The sequence below is a fragment of the Necator americanus genome, chromosome I (assembly GCF_031761385.1).
Source record: "Necator americanus strain Aroian chromosome I, whole genome shotgun sequence".
In the NCBI taxonomy this organism is placed as follows: Eukaryota; Metazoa; Nematoda; class Chromadorea; order Rhabditida; family Ancylostomatidae; genus Necator; species Necator americanus.
Window position 1 is genome coordinate 33,493,933 of NC_087371.1, and position 14,510 is coordinate 33,508,442.

General features: G+C 39.6%; 2 protein-coding genes across 4 annotated transcripts; one reads left to right on the plus strand and one right to left on the minus strand.

Annotated features, from left to right (window-relative positions):
* Positions 1 to 198: 198 nt before the first annotated feature.
* RB195_007673 (uncharacterized protein) lies at positions 199 to 8,661 on the minus strand (the record flags this gene model as incomplete). Of its 3 annotated transcripts, XM_064181427.1 has the most annotated exons (17): positions 199 to 285; positions 391 to 564; positions 690 to 840; positions 1,026 to 1,094; positions 1,736 to 1,878; positions 2,174 to 2,295; positions 2,700 to 2,778; positions 2,891 to 2,996; positions 3,053 to 3,109; positions 3,180 to 3,307; positions 3,991 to 4,074; positions 4,215 to 4,425; positions 5,589 to 5,675; positions 5,907 to 6,024; positions 8,187 to 8,243; positions 8,301 to 8,373; positions 8,518 to 8,661. In XM_064181427.1, the coding sequence occupies 17 exons, from the start codon at positions 8,659 to 8,661 to the stop codon at positions 199 to 201; spliced, it is 1,890 nt and encodes a 629-aa protein (XP_064038216.1). The 3 variants fall into 3 exon arrangements, with proteins under 3 accessions (XP_064038216.1, XP_064038217.1, XP_013301092.1); XM_064181426.1 differs by lacking the exons at positions 5,907 to 6,024; positions 8,187 to 8,243; positions 8,301 to 8,373; positions 8,518 to 8,661 and having other exon boundaries at positions 5,589 to 5,665; XM_013445638.2 differs by lacking the exons at positions 199 to 285; positions 391 to 564; positions 690 to 840; ... (8 more) ...; positions 4,215 to 4,425; positions 5,589 to 5,675 and having other exon boundaries at positions 5,903 to 6,024; positions 8,187 to 8,373.
* Positions 8,662 to 9,588: 927 nt separating this feature from the next.
* RB195_007674 (uncharacterized protein) lies at positions 9,589 to 13,142 on the plus strand (the record flags this gene model as incomplete). Its single annotated transcript, XM_013445639.2, has 4 exons — positions 9,589 to 9,669; positions 12,246 to 12,347; positions 12,496 to 12,705; positions 13,062 to 13,142. The coding sequence occupies 4 exons, from the start codon at positions 9,589 to 9,591 to the stop codon at positions 13,140 to 13,142; spliced, it is 474 nt and encodes a 157-aa protein (XP_013301093.1).
* Between the last annotated feature and the right edge of the window lie 1,368 nt (positions 13,143 to 14,510).

The window sequence follows — 14,510 nt, forward strand, 5'->3', positions numbered from 1 at the left end:
TAATCCACAAAACACATTGATCATATCATGAGGTTTATTTACAGACACAATGCCCAACCAATATCGAAAAGATTAACAACGTTTCGGCAAGATTATGTACAGAAAGAAAAAATCCAAAAATAAGTGAATGACTCCGAGTTATTTGAACTTATTTACTTGATAACGGGTGTGCTTTAACATGCGCTCCAATAAAAAAAATTAGTGAGCCATACGATTCTCTTGTTGGATTTGTTGGATTAGCGCCAAGTCTTCCGGTGATGGCTCATAGATACGACCAAGAATGACCTGAGATCAATGGTTTCGAAATGGAAATGCATTCTGTCCAGAATTACAGTGCTTAATGTATGCAACAGTACCAATCGAAAAAAATGCATCTTTAGCATGTCTCACCTTATCTTTGAACAACTTGGCCAACAGCAGATAGTTGGCAAACATTAACAGAACTAAGGTGACAATATGTTGCCAGTCAGTTGTCAATACGAGCATCCAAAACTGGGCCACTATTAGAGCCCCTTCGAATATGCACATTCCATTGATAAGGGTGCACGGTCGTCCGCAAAACATCTGGAATCCCTCTAATTTCATTAAAACTACAGAAAACAGAGACTTGTGCAAGAATATGGTTGGTGTTCACAGTTAATGTAGTGTAAAAGGAATTTACGAGTAGCATATAAAAGAGCGACACATACATAGAATTTGTCATGTTCCGGACATCCAGGTTCTGCTGCTACTGTCTTCAACGACGGCGATCCGCGTGCCCTAAAACAGCGTCCGTCGGGCATTTGGACTGCCTCTCCTTCAGTATAGAGGCACTGCGCAACCCAAGGTGAAGGTGCCCAACTAAAACACCAAAAAAGTAAAAATAGATCCAAATGAGGTCCTTTCACCAGTTTTAAATCATTTCTATAGCGGCAATGCGCTTTAACTTCAAAAAAAAGGAACGAGAACACTTCACTTAAGGTTTTAGTTCTGTTTCGTTCTGTATGTGTGCAGGTATGTACTCTTATGTACGTTAGATAACTCACTTCGCCTGGCCAGTTTGACCAACCTTAGGTCCTTCGATTTGATCCCATGTTCCCAGGTGAACAGCACTTCTGAAATGATGATGTGCCATCATTTATTTTTAAAAAAAAGGACAATATACGTATCAAAAAAACTTCCAGAAACAATAATACAAAGTCCAGTCGTATTGAATACATCTATTCACGACTCAACGGTCCCACTCAACTTTTACCCTTGCTCCAGCAAGGGTCCGCAAAAATTGGTCACTGGGTCTTATGAAAGGCCCTGTAGTAATATCAAGGTTTCAACTACGGTGCCCCCTCTCCAGTGCAGCCTGGACAGCGCGCCGTACAATGTGTTGGATTCGACTGGGGTTGTCTCTCTCCATAGAGCGCACTGGAAGTGAGAGCGTGTGGCTTTCTCAGCCAGTCTTTCGATGCTAGCACCACTATCTATTCTGCCAACGTTGCCTACTTCAAATTCTACTTCTCAAAACTTCAAAGACTGTGCACCTTATTTCTCTCGCAAAGTCAAAAGCAAATGCATATACAGCATGATCTAAAACTCCACGAATCCTTGAACTGCTACTTAAATCTTACTGGTCTCCCTTTGACAGGCTACTTTACAAGCAGTTTTAACTTTTATTTAGACCACAAATTTTTAGTTCTGTCGCAAATGAGCCCTTTATCATACTTGTTTTGCTCGAAATCGTCTCAACTTCCATAAAGATTACCTGTGCAGTAAATCCAAGTAATTCAATGGCATCAGGTAGGTGATGTACAAAGAGAATGCTGTAAACGCAACAACAATGCATAATTCCGATTCCCAGGCTTCATCCACAAGTACTTTTTGGGGTACTCCCAAAGACGTTTTGTACTGGAATGAGTATTGGCCGAAGTAAATAAGTTTAACATCCACAAAAACATATTTCTTAGTTTTTAAATATTTCATGGTTTTAAGATTCGTATTTTTCTCCTTCTGGGAATTTCTTCAAAAAAAAAGACAGATGAATAAAACAAATAAGCACGATGTTTTACTTTAGTTCACGCCGAAGTTTCGAAAGGAAATCTTTCTCATGAAAAGTTAATTTATTTATTTATTATTTTAGGGATTATTAACGAAAAATCAAATACCAGACAAATATAGTGTACAAAAAGGCCTTGAAACAAACCGGAACAAAGACGCAAGGAAGGAAAATAGATAAAAACGCTGTCGACACTCCAGCGAAAAGACTACGTTTCAGCCTCAAATACATATCCTCAAGCAACAACGATACTTCCTCACGAATTTGCACTGAAACATAAAGAATTCACTGTGGTATACGATGAACAGAAGAAAGTTTTAAAGGTAGAAGAGAGAGAGAAATTGCATGGGAAGTACAATATATGAGAACTGGAAGTAGTTGAGTCAGTAAAGTCAGTCTGCTGTGTTATTCATTCCATATAGAGAAAAAAAAAACACACTGTCCTTCTAAATGACATGAACGGTTCAGAAGATCAAGACAAGATTGAGGATGCACTCAGGAAAAAAATTCGAAACGGACAACATGTCGAAGAAAAGGATAGCAAATTTCATATTCACAGAACTTGAAAAGTTGCATATACGGAACGAAATGCATGTATATTTTGCATCTCAATAAACTTACTTTCGAACCATAAAAAATTAAGCCATTAATGGTCGCAAAAACATAAAGATACCTGGATTTGAACTACACATATGAAGCACAGAATCAAGGTCAAGCTGTGCTGGCGGCGGCTCAATAGACCGGTCAACAAGCTGGAATTTGGCACTTTAAACATATAACTGAATTAGTTCGAATGTTCACAAAACGAAGTTATGATTACCTAATTTGTTGATTGTTTAAATTTAAGTGTGTTATCATAAATACCTGTGCAATGTCGATTTCATTATTCCACCATTCAGTGAACGCCTTCCTGAACCTTCTCCATTTTCCCACTAACTCACTGTAGAAAACCACAACGTACAGAATCACTCTAAAGATATACCACTACAACAACTACCTCTCGATTCAATAAATGAATGAACTCACGGATGGAAAAAATACATCACCGAATTGAACGGAAAGTCATGACAAATTCTAGAAAAGCTGAAAAGGAAACCTGTGGTGAGTCAATCTGTGCAAAATTTGCAAGGAAAACAGAAACGGAAAAGTTCACCTAAACAAAAAACTAGTAATAATGAGCGTCATTAGAGGCGTCTTTACAATAGCATATTCTATCACAGTAAGAGTCGACTGAACGAAAGTGGATTTGTCAATAGCAATCGTTGCAACAAGCTCAGTAATCTAGAAAGACAAATTGCTATTTTCTGTATACGATGGATACAAATGACAAATGACAAATGTATCATATTAAAAGCACCGCTATCGAACGTACAGGTGCAACTCTGACATAAATCGTAAAAAAACTTTGATGGCAAGGCTGTTTCTTTAAAGGCTGCATACCACGAACCGCTTTAGTTCCTACGATGTACGTTAGAACGCTCATCTATGCACACATTCCAGTCCCCTCAGCAGCCCATTTGGGTTTTACTAATCAAGATCTTAAATTAATCCTAGAGCTCTTGTACTTATATGCGGTCGTGCACAAGGGTGGCACGGTGCAACTGAAATCGTCCTGAAAAATCACGTCTTCGATCGCGTTTCTTACGATCCCTCACCGCGACGATAAAGAACGGACGAGCGGAACAACCCCGGATCCCGCAATCTGCAACCCCATCTCTAGTTTTTTTTTTCCGCGGACAACCTCACCGCGTCAGATTCGTGGTATGTTACCTTTAAGCAACAGTTTCCAGTATTGTGATAGCCAAGCGTGACCAAATCCTCTGCATATCTTCACTTATAAACGATCTGAAGATCTCGCAAACAATCCAGGACAGTATATATTTCTGAGGCAATAGTGATGGGAAACCAAGGCTCCCTAAGACTTCAACTGGAACAAGAATATTAAATGTCAGTGCAGCACTTACGGTCTTCCAAAAGCACTTCGTAACGCGCCAGCCAAGCAAAAGACCCACACAAGACAAGAAATATGGATTGATCAAGTGGAACTTCTGAAAGTGCTTCGTAACAGATAGAAGGTCCGTAAAATGAAAATAGAGTACAACAGATATGCCACTTAATACGTAAATGGATGTCTCATTGCGAACTAATCCCACTTAGAGAACGAACAAATGAGAATTTAATAACTAACCATAGAATAGTGCCAGTATGATTTCGGCAACCACCACAGTGTCTTGTAGATGTTGAGGTATTGTAGAAATAACGCCAAAACCGAATAGAGAAACAATGTGCACTCGAAAAATAGTTCACCCTGAGTGAATTGCATGTCTGGCCAGATAGGATGCACAGATACTGTAACGCCAGTTATTGAGGCCGAGCTTTCGTCGGCCGTCGATGAACTGCTGCAAAATAGTGTTATTTCTACTAGATTAACGAATTATGTGATAACAGAAATGTGTAATAGTCGTTAAAGAGTTCGTTCAAGAATGTATAGTAGGGTCAAAACAACAAAATGCGCTGTGCAATTGCGTACGCGGTTGCGCTGTGTGGCGGAGCGTAGCGGTTAGAATCTAGGGAGACTCTCACTCACACCGTTCTTCGCAGTAATCCGCGATGGTCCCTTCGCAATCGATCGTGATGCTTCATGTTGTTTTGAAACTACATTTAGAAGATCTATTGCGAAACCCAGTTACGTGGCAAATCCATATTTTCATATTTTCAGAAGAAAAGTTGCACTTCATGTTTCTTTTAAATTTAATCAATTAAAAAATCAATCTAGTTGTGAAACAAATCTAAAGAATACGAACGTGTGCAATAAAGAGAAAGTTATTCTCCATTATAAACGACATTTCCATTATAAGGTCATGAAACATAAGTGTTCCATATCGTAGAAAGAGCACGTACAATAGAGAAAGTTTGGAGTTTGTCAAGTTCTGTATTATAATATGAATCAGTTGAATCGACCAAAACGATAGCAATGACCACCACTCAGAAAACAGCGCGTTGGACACACTACACATTTCCACCAAACATCTTTAGACTGTAGTATGTGGTTGTTACTCTCAGTAACGTGTAAAGATCATATCACATTTGTCAAGATCAATACCTTCACAAGTATTCCGCCTACTATTTACTATTTGACCATGTTCTATACCTATACTATTTGACCTACAGATTTAGCAGCCGATTCTAATGTTCCATAATGTTTGTTTCCCTCCAACAATATTTGCTGGTAAGATATATTCAAAGGGCGGGTGTTGTGTAGCGGCTAGAGGTTCCGCTTCCTGCATGATCGATCGGAGGTTCGAATCCGCATTAGTGCTCACCGAGCCTTCCATCCCTCCGGAGTCGATAAATAGGTGTCAGTTTTGTCTGGGAGGATAAAAACACTGACTTGACACATAGGCTAGCCACCGCAAGTCATTGTATAGGCCAATTACACGTTCGTAAACCCCAAACGATTCTGAGTTGAAGTGAACGTGGCGGCGGATCCCAAGCGGATTGATTAACGCCAGAAACTTTATCCTCTAAAATATTCTCAAGGCAATAAGATTTAATTACTTACCCAGCCGCAGGCTGCGGACCAACAAGTTGCACAGGTGGACTAGGGTTCACATGTTTTCTTTGTCGAGGTGGTGGCATAATACGAACCCTTAACGAAGGATGAGCGGGACCGGTTTTCTAACAAGCAAATTTCCAGTTTTCCAGTTCTTTTATTCCATTTAGGTTTGTCAACTGCATGACCAAGCTTTTCCAAATTTTACACTTTATTATTTAGCACACATTACAGTAATCCATCACATGCGGATAGAACCAGTGTTTTCTTTACTGCACGAGAACAAAACAATAACAGTTTTATTCAAACAATAAATCAACATTTCACTGTGGAGGTGGAGCACCCCTTCCAAAACCAGCGCGGTAGGGCATAGCCGATCCTGGTCCAGCTTCAGTGACTTTCTCGGCAATTCTATAAGCTTCGCGATCTCCTTCTTTACCGGGAGCTGAAAATTGCTGCGATTTTGCACACATGAGTGACACCGTGGAGAATATTTACATAAATACATGAATTCTCATACATGATGTAATAATTCCATCGATATTTTGCTCAAGTTACCTGATTCATCGAAAAGAAATATCCAGTAGGTGGAAGGTTTTTATTGTTTTTATTGTTACGAATGAAATAATGGGGAGCAGTTGCAGAAGGTCAAACAAAATGTTCTACGGAGACCGAAAATGAGTTCACTACTAACACTATTGCAATGCCAGGTAGCGAATTATTCGTCAGGACCTTAAGACGTACTTAAACAGTGCAATATTACTTTATGATTTTCATAGACGCATTAAACGAATCATCGTTATGGTCTCAGGTTTGCGAGATGAAGCTTCGCAACTCACTTTAAACGCAAGCAGGTAACATAAAACCACGAAACTAATGTTTGGGTGTGTGCCCAAATAAAGAGATCTGGGATGTAGATTAGGAGTATGAGGGTAACATCGCTCAATTTCCCTTAGTCGTTCTGAAAAACAGCGTGTTAAATGTCCTTTGTTTCTACGAGGTACGTGGAGACGCGCCGCATCAAACGAGTAGTCGAAAGTCAGTGAGGTCTCCTCGGCGGTCTATTCAAAGAAAACCAATGAATAGACGGCCGAGAGAACCGGGGCGTGTACAAAAAAGAGCGCTCTAACGTGCCTCGTAGGAACTAAGGAAGATCCCTACGTATTTCACAGGGCGATTAGAGTGAATTGAGCTCATACCCATAATCTACTATTGATGAATTGTTAAGAATTTTAATAACTTTGAAATGTCTATAAGTGTAGAAAGCTGTAGTTATTGACTTAATCTACAGAAAAAACAATTAACGGCAATTCCCCAGAAATCACTGAATAATTAGTCTGCCAATGATAAATAAATGAGGAGAAGCCTGAACTTCAAAAGTAAACCCAAAATTCATTTATTTAAAAAACAACTACCTTGGAATTATGCAGGCGCGAACCTACGACGAAAAACTTTTCTCGTTTATTAGAGATTTCACACAGATGTATTGAACTGAGCTCAAAATTTGTTTCTTGCAGATCTCCATTAGATATATACAAAGAGAAGGTCACGAAGACAGAAAACACATAGATAAACAGAACCTCTGCTAAAGTGAACAAAATTACAACATTGCTAAGTACGGTACTGTCGTGAGAATAAAGTACTCTGTGATTTCATGACTTCAAGCTTGTGAAAAGTGTTGAGTTCGATATTCATGTAGCATGCGCTGTATGTAATGCGCAAATCTTTGTGTCGAAATGAATTAACATTACAACATTACCAAAAATGCTTCACACAATGATGTGAATAAAACGTGTCCAGGGCGTCAACTGCATCCAAATCTTTACCTCACCCCAGTCTTAAAACTTTTAACCGAAACAATTTCGATCAAATGAAGACCATATGAAGCAAATTCAATTTGGGAAAAGGGGAAATAAAAGAAGATGATCCTACCAATTACTTGGATCACCTATAATGATTACTATCTTCCCTTGTTTCATCAATGGTAACGAAACCCTCTGAAAGAGTAGAGAACCTAACCTCGCCTCTTTTTATTAGAATTTTTTTTTGTAGTAAAGTAAAAGTAGTTTCGAAGCAAGCGACATCACAATATGTTCAGTAGTTCGAGTAACATTCATTCATTCATTTCATCAGCGAAGAAACTGCCCACTTGAGTGTTCTTTCTCGTCATCACATACGAATTTCGAGGCTTTCGACATAGGCTTTCGACATATTTCTACGTCGTAATCCAATCCAGTCCTGTCGAAAAATCTCGAGTTTTCCTATCCCAATCTACCCATAAACAGTTGTATTGCACAGTGATCACATTTATAAAAGATCCTCTCGTATCTCTTGTAAAGTTAATAAAAGTCACGAGAAAACGAAGACTTTGGTAAAGGACCAAAGCGCAAATAATTTTGAATCTCACTCATTCTAGAGAGTTTGCACAAATAAATGAACGAGTGCGCTTTGCTTTGTTTCCAGGTGGAACTCGAAATGACACTGTTTTGAACTCCAACAAACCAACACAGAAAGACAATTTTTGCAGATTAAAATAATAATGATGAAGAAACGGGAAATGAAAGCAATAGAGAAACAATGTAAAGCATGATCTCTAGGATCACTTACCTGGACGGGGAATGCGTTCGATTGCAGCAGCGCGAACCTCTCTTGGTTTACTCTTCACTGTAGAAGGAACGATCTCAGCAGGTAGGTTCAGAACCTCCCTCAAATGAGCAATACCCTCATCGGTCAAGTACCAGTAGTAGTGTCGCCAAGCGAATTGCTCTTTGACAAGTTCACGAGAAGCAAGACTCTGAACATAACAAAAAACACTCAGGTCAGTTCTCTAGAATAAGAAAAAACAATAAAGTACAACTTTAAAAAAGTGACTGATGTGTTAGAAGCTACATGAAACGGGAATGCTTGTCAAAATATAGTAAAGAAAGCAGATACTTACTTTCAATGCCTTGATCACCTCAAGATTGGTAACACCAGGAATATTAGGGTGCTGTTTAAGGTTGAAATCCTTCTTAGCGACTGCGACTCCCTCGTTGAAGAGGTATTCGTATATTGCCTTTCTGTTCTTGCTAGGAATCAGCATCCTGACCGCAAGTTCTAGGAAAAAAACAGTTATTTCAAATTCGAATGTAGGAAGCAGAATAGATAAGAAAATAGCCAACAACAGATCATTTGAGAGAGTTGTTTGGAGAGCATCCAATGACCACATCATGAAGAAAAACGACACGACTTCAAAAACAAAATTTAGGATGGAACCTATGGAATTGGAAAGTCGCAAAATCCCGACAGAAATGGAGCTACCGTATTCAATCAAACTGCGTGGAACTCCTCACCGAAGACACATGAGTTTTCAAATCCTAAGTCAAAAACGACACTTTTAGGCATTTCCTGTTCAGAAGACGATTACTTTGTTAGACATTACAACTAAACGATGAGTCGCGAACACTATCCACTCGACCACGAATAGTGCTTAGATTCCTCAGGGTTCCTTCAGGTATTTGGAAATAATCTCACTGTTTCGTTATCAACTTGAATTTAGTGTATCTTGCCTTTGCTTAACTTAGTTTCTGAGTAAGGAGAATACACATATACACATTTATGAGCTGGGTTTTAGGAAGAAATCCATCAGGGCTTGGGTTTTTCACGGGTCCTGCACAGAAAGTCCCCATCAGACTGCGTAGCAGCCCCTAATTGTGCGGGAGCAAATATATCTATTTTTGTCTCTTCCTCCTAAAAATTTTGACCATCTGGATTTTAGTTTGTGTAAGTAATCTTTCAAATAACTTATGTAGTGAAGTTTGCGTATGAAGTCCGTTGTGGTTGTTTTCTCTTCCTAACGGGTGGATGGGTTCTAACCTCCCGCGACCCTTGCAGCTTCACGGCCGTTGGATGTTGAGCTTTTCCCTTACTTCTTCGCTAGATTCTCGCTTATTTACTATCATGTTAATTTCTACCGCAGTTTTATTGGGTATACCAATTACAGTGATATCGAACAGGGGCGCTACCAACCATGAAGTTGGAGACCTGCATCTACTCTGGATACAAAATCTACCCTGGACACGGAAAACGTGTTGTCCGTCCCGATGGAAAGGTACATCATTCTAACAATTGGTTTACTTTTTGTTCTTCGTTTTTTTTTCTATATTTTTGGGGATCCTGCTTTCCCTTTTATACACCATGAAATGTTGTGCCTCTACTTCGATTTTTGTTGTCTATCATTCATGAACACTTCGTACTTTTGGGAGCATTTATTTCTTAGGTCCTAATAATAAGTAGAATTAGAAAACTAGTGGGATAGATGGGAAGCGTTATGTGTAGGATGTTATACGGTCATTTGACGCAAAATATTCATTCAAAGCAGAAAAGTATATTGCGAGTCGTACGCGTGCGTAGTCGTTGTCGTTCGAAACCTGCTTAAAGGCATCACTCCACGAATCTGAGGTGGTACAGATTTCAGGTGGAGTATTCTTATACGGGATAGTAGATTATGGAGAGGGAGGTGATTCCATCCATCTCTGCCCAATTGCCATAAAAAACGGTCCGGAAGATGCGGCGCGTGCACAAGGTTGGCGCGCTCCATTCGAACTCCTTGTAGAAAATAGCGCGCCGGATCGCTCGAAGCCGTATCCGTAGCCGCAGCCCACCCTTCTCTCCATAATCTACGATCCTGTATACGAATACTCCGCCTGAAATCCGTATTACCTCGGATTCGTGGGGTGATGCCTTTAAAGCAACCAAGCCTTTCACTCCTCAGGGGTCGATAAATCGATACAACTTTCTGGGAGAATATGAACACTGTCTTGATTTATTGGCATGTCCCGCGAGTGATTGTATAGGGAACGAGCGTCTATAAATCTCCAACGGTTCCGAATAGAAGTCGAACGTGTTGGCGCATCATCGGTGGATTGGTTACCGTCAGACACTTTCTTTACAGGGTGAAAGATGAATGCGACCACGATATTGTTATAGTCACCCCAAAAAACCGTTTTGTTTATCAGCTTTTTCGCAAGAACTACTCAACTTTTTGCATTGCAAGTCTCTGAGAGGACTAGAAATTCAAGGCTAGTAGAATACCTAATTGTTGAAAATTTCTGGGTACTCTTTCCAATTAAATGTCGCAGAATACTTGTGGTTGTAACAAAGATCAGATTCATATTCCAAATATTATGCAATATGACCTATTTTCGCTTTTCTCATGCAAATTCGCGTGTTACTCTTTTGACTTTTGTTATAAATTTGTGCACAGCGATCCTAATGATAATGATAATGCTGAACTTTTCTATGTATGTTTCTCTGTTTTAATAGTGACACTATTCTGTTCCTCTCATAAATACCACCATAAGGGCGTTTATATCAACCTCTTTATGCTGTTCCGTGCATATGCCTTTTCAAAAACATGAAAATGGAACACCAGCAGTGCATTTTTCACCTAGAAGCAAGTTTTCTAATGTGAAGATACTCTAGATATAGGCTACGTCAATAGATACCATTTGACTCCTGTTTCCTTGTAAGCTTTTTCCTCTATTTGCAGCTTTCGGAATTTAAATAGAGTGTATTGTCAGTTTTGCATCGAAAATTGGAAATCAGTAGCCCTAAAGCATTTGAGATATATTCCTATACTGCTGAAGCATGTACTTTTCAATGCAGATGCGATAGGTAGGAGCCGGACCCTCCTCGAGTGAAGCGGGCCTAGCTCATGAGGTGCAGCTCAAGTAATGAGGATCCGTTAGCCAACCGTCCAAAAGTGAAAGAGTCCCTTCGAAAACCGTGCAAAAGTGAAGAAGGTCGGAGCACAGGCTCTTGCTATTTATGCTCTTCAATAGCTGCCCATGCAATGTCATTCTACTCTCCAGAAATCGTGGGCTGCGTCTCTTTATTGCTGGGAATTTTGAAGTGTTTTTCTAATTTATATTTACGTTGTAAATTGGGGTTTCCAACATCTTTGCAGTTGGCGAATAATTGGGTTCGATATATATTCGGATATAGCCCCTTTTTAAATTCAGTTTTTACTTTGATTTTTCGTCATACATACTCTTATTGATTTCATCAATTCACATAAGGATAAGGATAAAGTGTCTGGCGTTAATAGAAACACTTTATCCTTTATCCTTATCCTTTTGTGAATTGAATTGTGAACGTTAGCCCCACGTTCACTTCAATTCAGAATCATTTGAGGTTTACGAATGTGTAACTGGCGTGTACAACTTGCGGTGGCTAGCCGATGTTTCAAGTCAGTGTTTTTATCCTCCCAGACAAGTCGGGTACCAATTTATCGACCCCGAAGGGATTAAAGGCTTGGTGAGCATTGCGCGGATTCGAATCTCCGATCGATCCTGCAGGAAGCGGAACCTCTAACCGCTACACTACACCCACCAGTTCACATAAAATTGTAACAATTCCTGAAAAATTCCTAGCTGTACTAATGCTTCGAATATCCGAATATCGTCAATTTCATGATATGATACCATTAGAACGCCCTAGGCGAACTGAAATTTTTCATCACTTAGGATCTATGAATTGAGCCTAAAAAAATGTCTGCTCAAACGAATGTGAATTGAAGTCGAATGCACATTTTGAGCACTGTTAATCAGTACCATACACTTTATCCTTCTTCATCGAATGTTTGGAGAACAGACTTTCTAGATAATCTACGTTTTGTGTTTACAGGTCCAAATTTTCCTCTCTGCAAAAACTTTTCGGTCCACCAAGCTAAAGCGCAGTCCCAGGGATATTCGCTGGACCGTTCTCTATCGTATAAAGCACAAGAAGGTTATGTTTTCTTAGTGTTTCATTTGAAAAAGTAGTTGCTTTTAGTTGCATTTTTCTCTTTGTGTCAGCGAAGGACTCGCTCAGTTGCGTCCACCACCTCTCATTGATGGCATATGCTGCAGCTGTGCTAATTCAACTGTTTTTGTAGGGATCTCATGGACAAGAGCATATCCAAAAGAAGAAGGTTAAGAAAGTTGCCACAACTCTTAACCGTGCAGTAGCAGGAATGTCTCTTGAAGCAATTCTCGCCAAACGTAACCAGACTTCCGATTTCCGACGCCAACAACGTGAGCAGGCAGCTAAAGCCGCCAAGGAAGCCAACAAGGCAGCCAGAGCAGCCAAGGCCGCTTTGAATAAGGTCAGCGGAATTTGAAGGTTCTAGAGAAATTTATTATAAAAGTTTGCCAGATTTACTTCCTAATTCATAATTTCACTTCCTATTTGTATTTGCGCATTATTAGAGCTCGATTCGCTACGATAGCGCATTGAGTGTCGAAAATGCGCTACATTATCTGGCTTGCTTATTCCCATATTGCGCTGCAGTTCAGACTTGTGAGTTTTTCACATTTTGAACTGCTATGAGCTTGTGGTCGAAGTAATCCCACAGAAAATTGATACTTCTGTTTGTTTATGTTTGTTTCTTTGAACTAATAATCAGCCACTATCAACCTTTGAACTAAAAATCAACCACCACTAAAAATCACTAATGTTAAGGAGAAGAAGCCCGTCCCACAGAAGATGAAGCCACCAAAGCCAGTGAAGGCCGCCGCTCCCCGAGTCGGAGGAAAGCGTTAAATTTGGATGACATGAATTGTTTGTTGTTGCAAATAAATCTTGTTATCGTTTTAGGGTATCGGGATGTGTAGGGGGTTTATCCTGTCATGGTTATTGTTGTGTAGGAAGGCGTTTCATATTGTTTATGTTATATGAAGCTAATCTATGCTTCAATATCGAACTGCAATGAGGACAGAGATATCATACTACGACCATATATAGTGCAGAATACATCCTGGATGACTAGCTAATGTTTTTTTTTATTCGGAATCCCACCCAATGAGGTTTTCTTAATTCTTTGAATTGTCTGTGTATGTTCTAAACTCTAGATGCTGATTTTACTTAAAGTATTTTGCTTGCAAAGTGTTATAATGCTTCTTTCTTGAACGAGTAGCTCATTTATTCTGTTGTTTTGGTATGTGAAATACGGAAGGTATGTGCCAGAGTTAACCAGAGGATGAGACGAAGTGCTGTTTTCACCTAGGATGAACAGAGGAAACATTACGTTCCTCATATAGTAAGACGATCTGGCTGCTTCTTTTGTGTGAACAAAACGTTCTCAAGCAACTAAACGGAATTCAATTTGATTGGACGCTCTTCGAAAGATTTGCAATGTGCGCTCATGATCGATGCGTGTGCTCACTCTCCCCGTTGAATCTCCATCTCCATTCGCATTGTAGATTTTGTGCTGATTTCAAAAAAGATTTCCTAGACTAGTTTTTCGTTCAGTTTATCAACTGCTATATTTGTTTTACTCTGCTATTGCTACTGCTTTTTTCTCCTAGAAATCTGCACAATAATTCACAACACATGTACAAATATATATATATATATATATATATATATATATATATAGCATCCGCATACACGAATATTCAGTTGCGAGTTTTACGTGCCTTTCAATCAGATTTCATACTTCCTTCTTCATTGATTTTTTTTAATTAAAAGATAAGAAGTAAAAAAATGATAATTGAGGACGCGACAGAGCCGTCTCAGTGATGCACACTAGAATTGTAAATTCCGAATAATTTGCGGCTTGAGTGAGGGGACTTAATTTCGTCACGTAACTTTGCGCATAGTGGGGTCAACAAAATGAAGTGAAGCACGGTGCAGTTGCGTAAGCGCGTTCGTTAGAAGCGGAGCGATGAAGAGCGGTTAGGATTGTGATATAATCCTCGCTAACACCACCCATCGTTGCAGTTCGCGATGGTCCCATCGTCGACCGCTGTTTTCCACCGCTCTGCTTCGAGCGCAACCGCTTACGGAACAACCGCAAATCGAAGTCTGGGCATTATGCTATTTAAAAGCGTTAGACTGTTTGATCCTAGACTATCATTCTTCCCTAGGATTATTTCATTCTTCCCTCATTTATTTCCTCATCTGTGCACG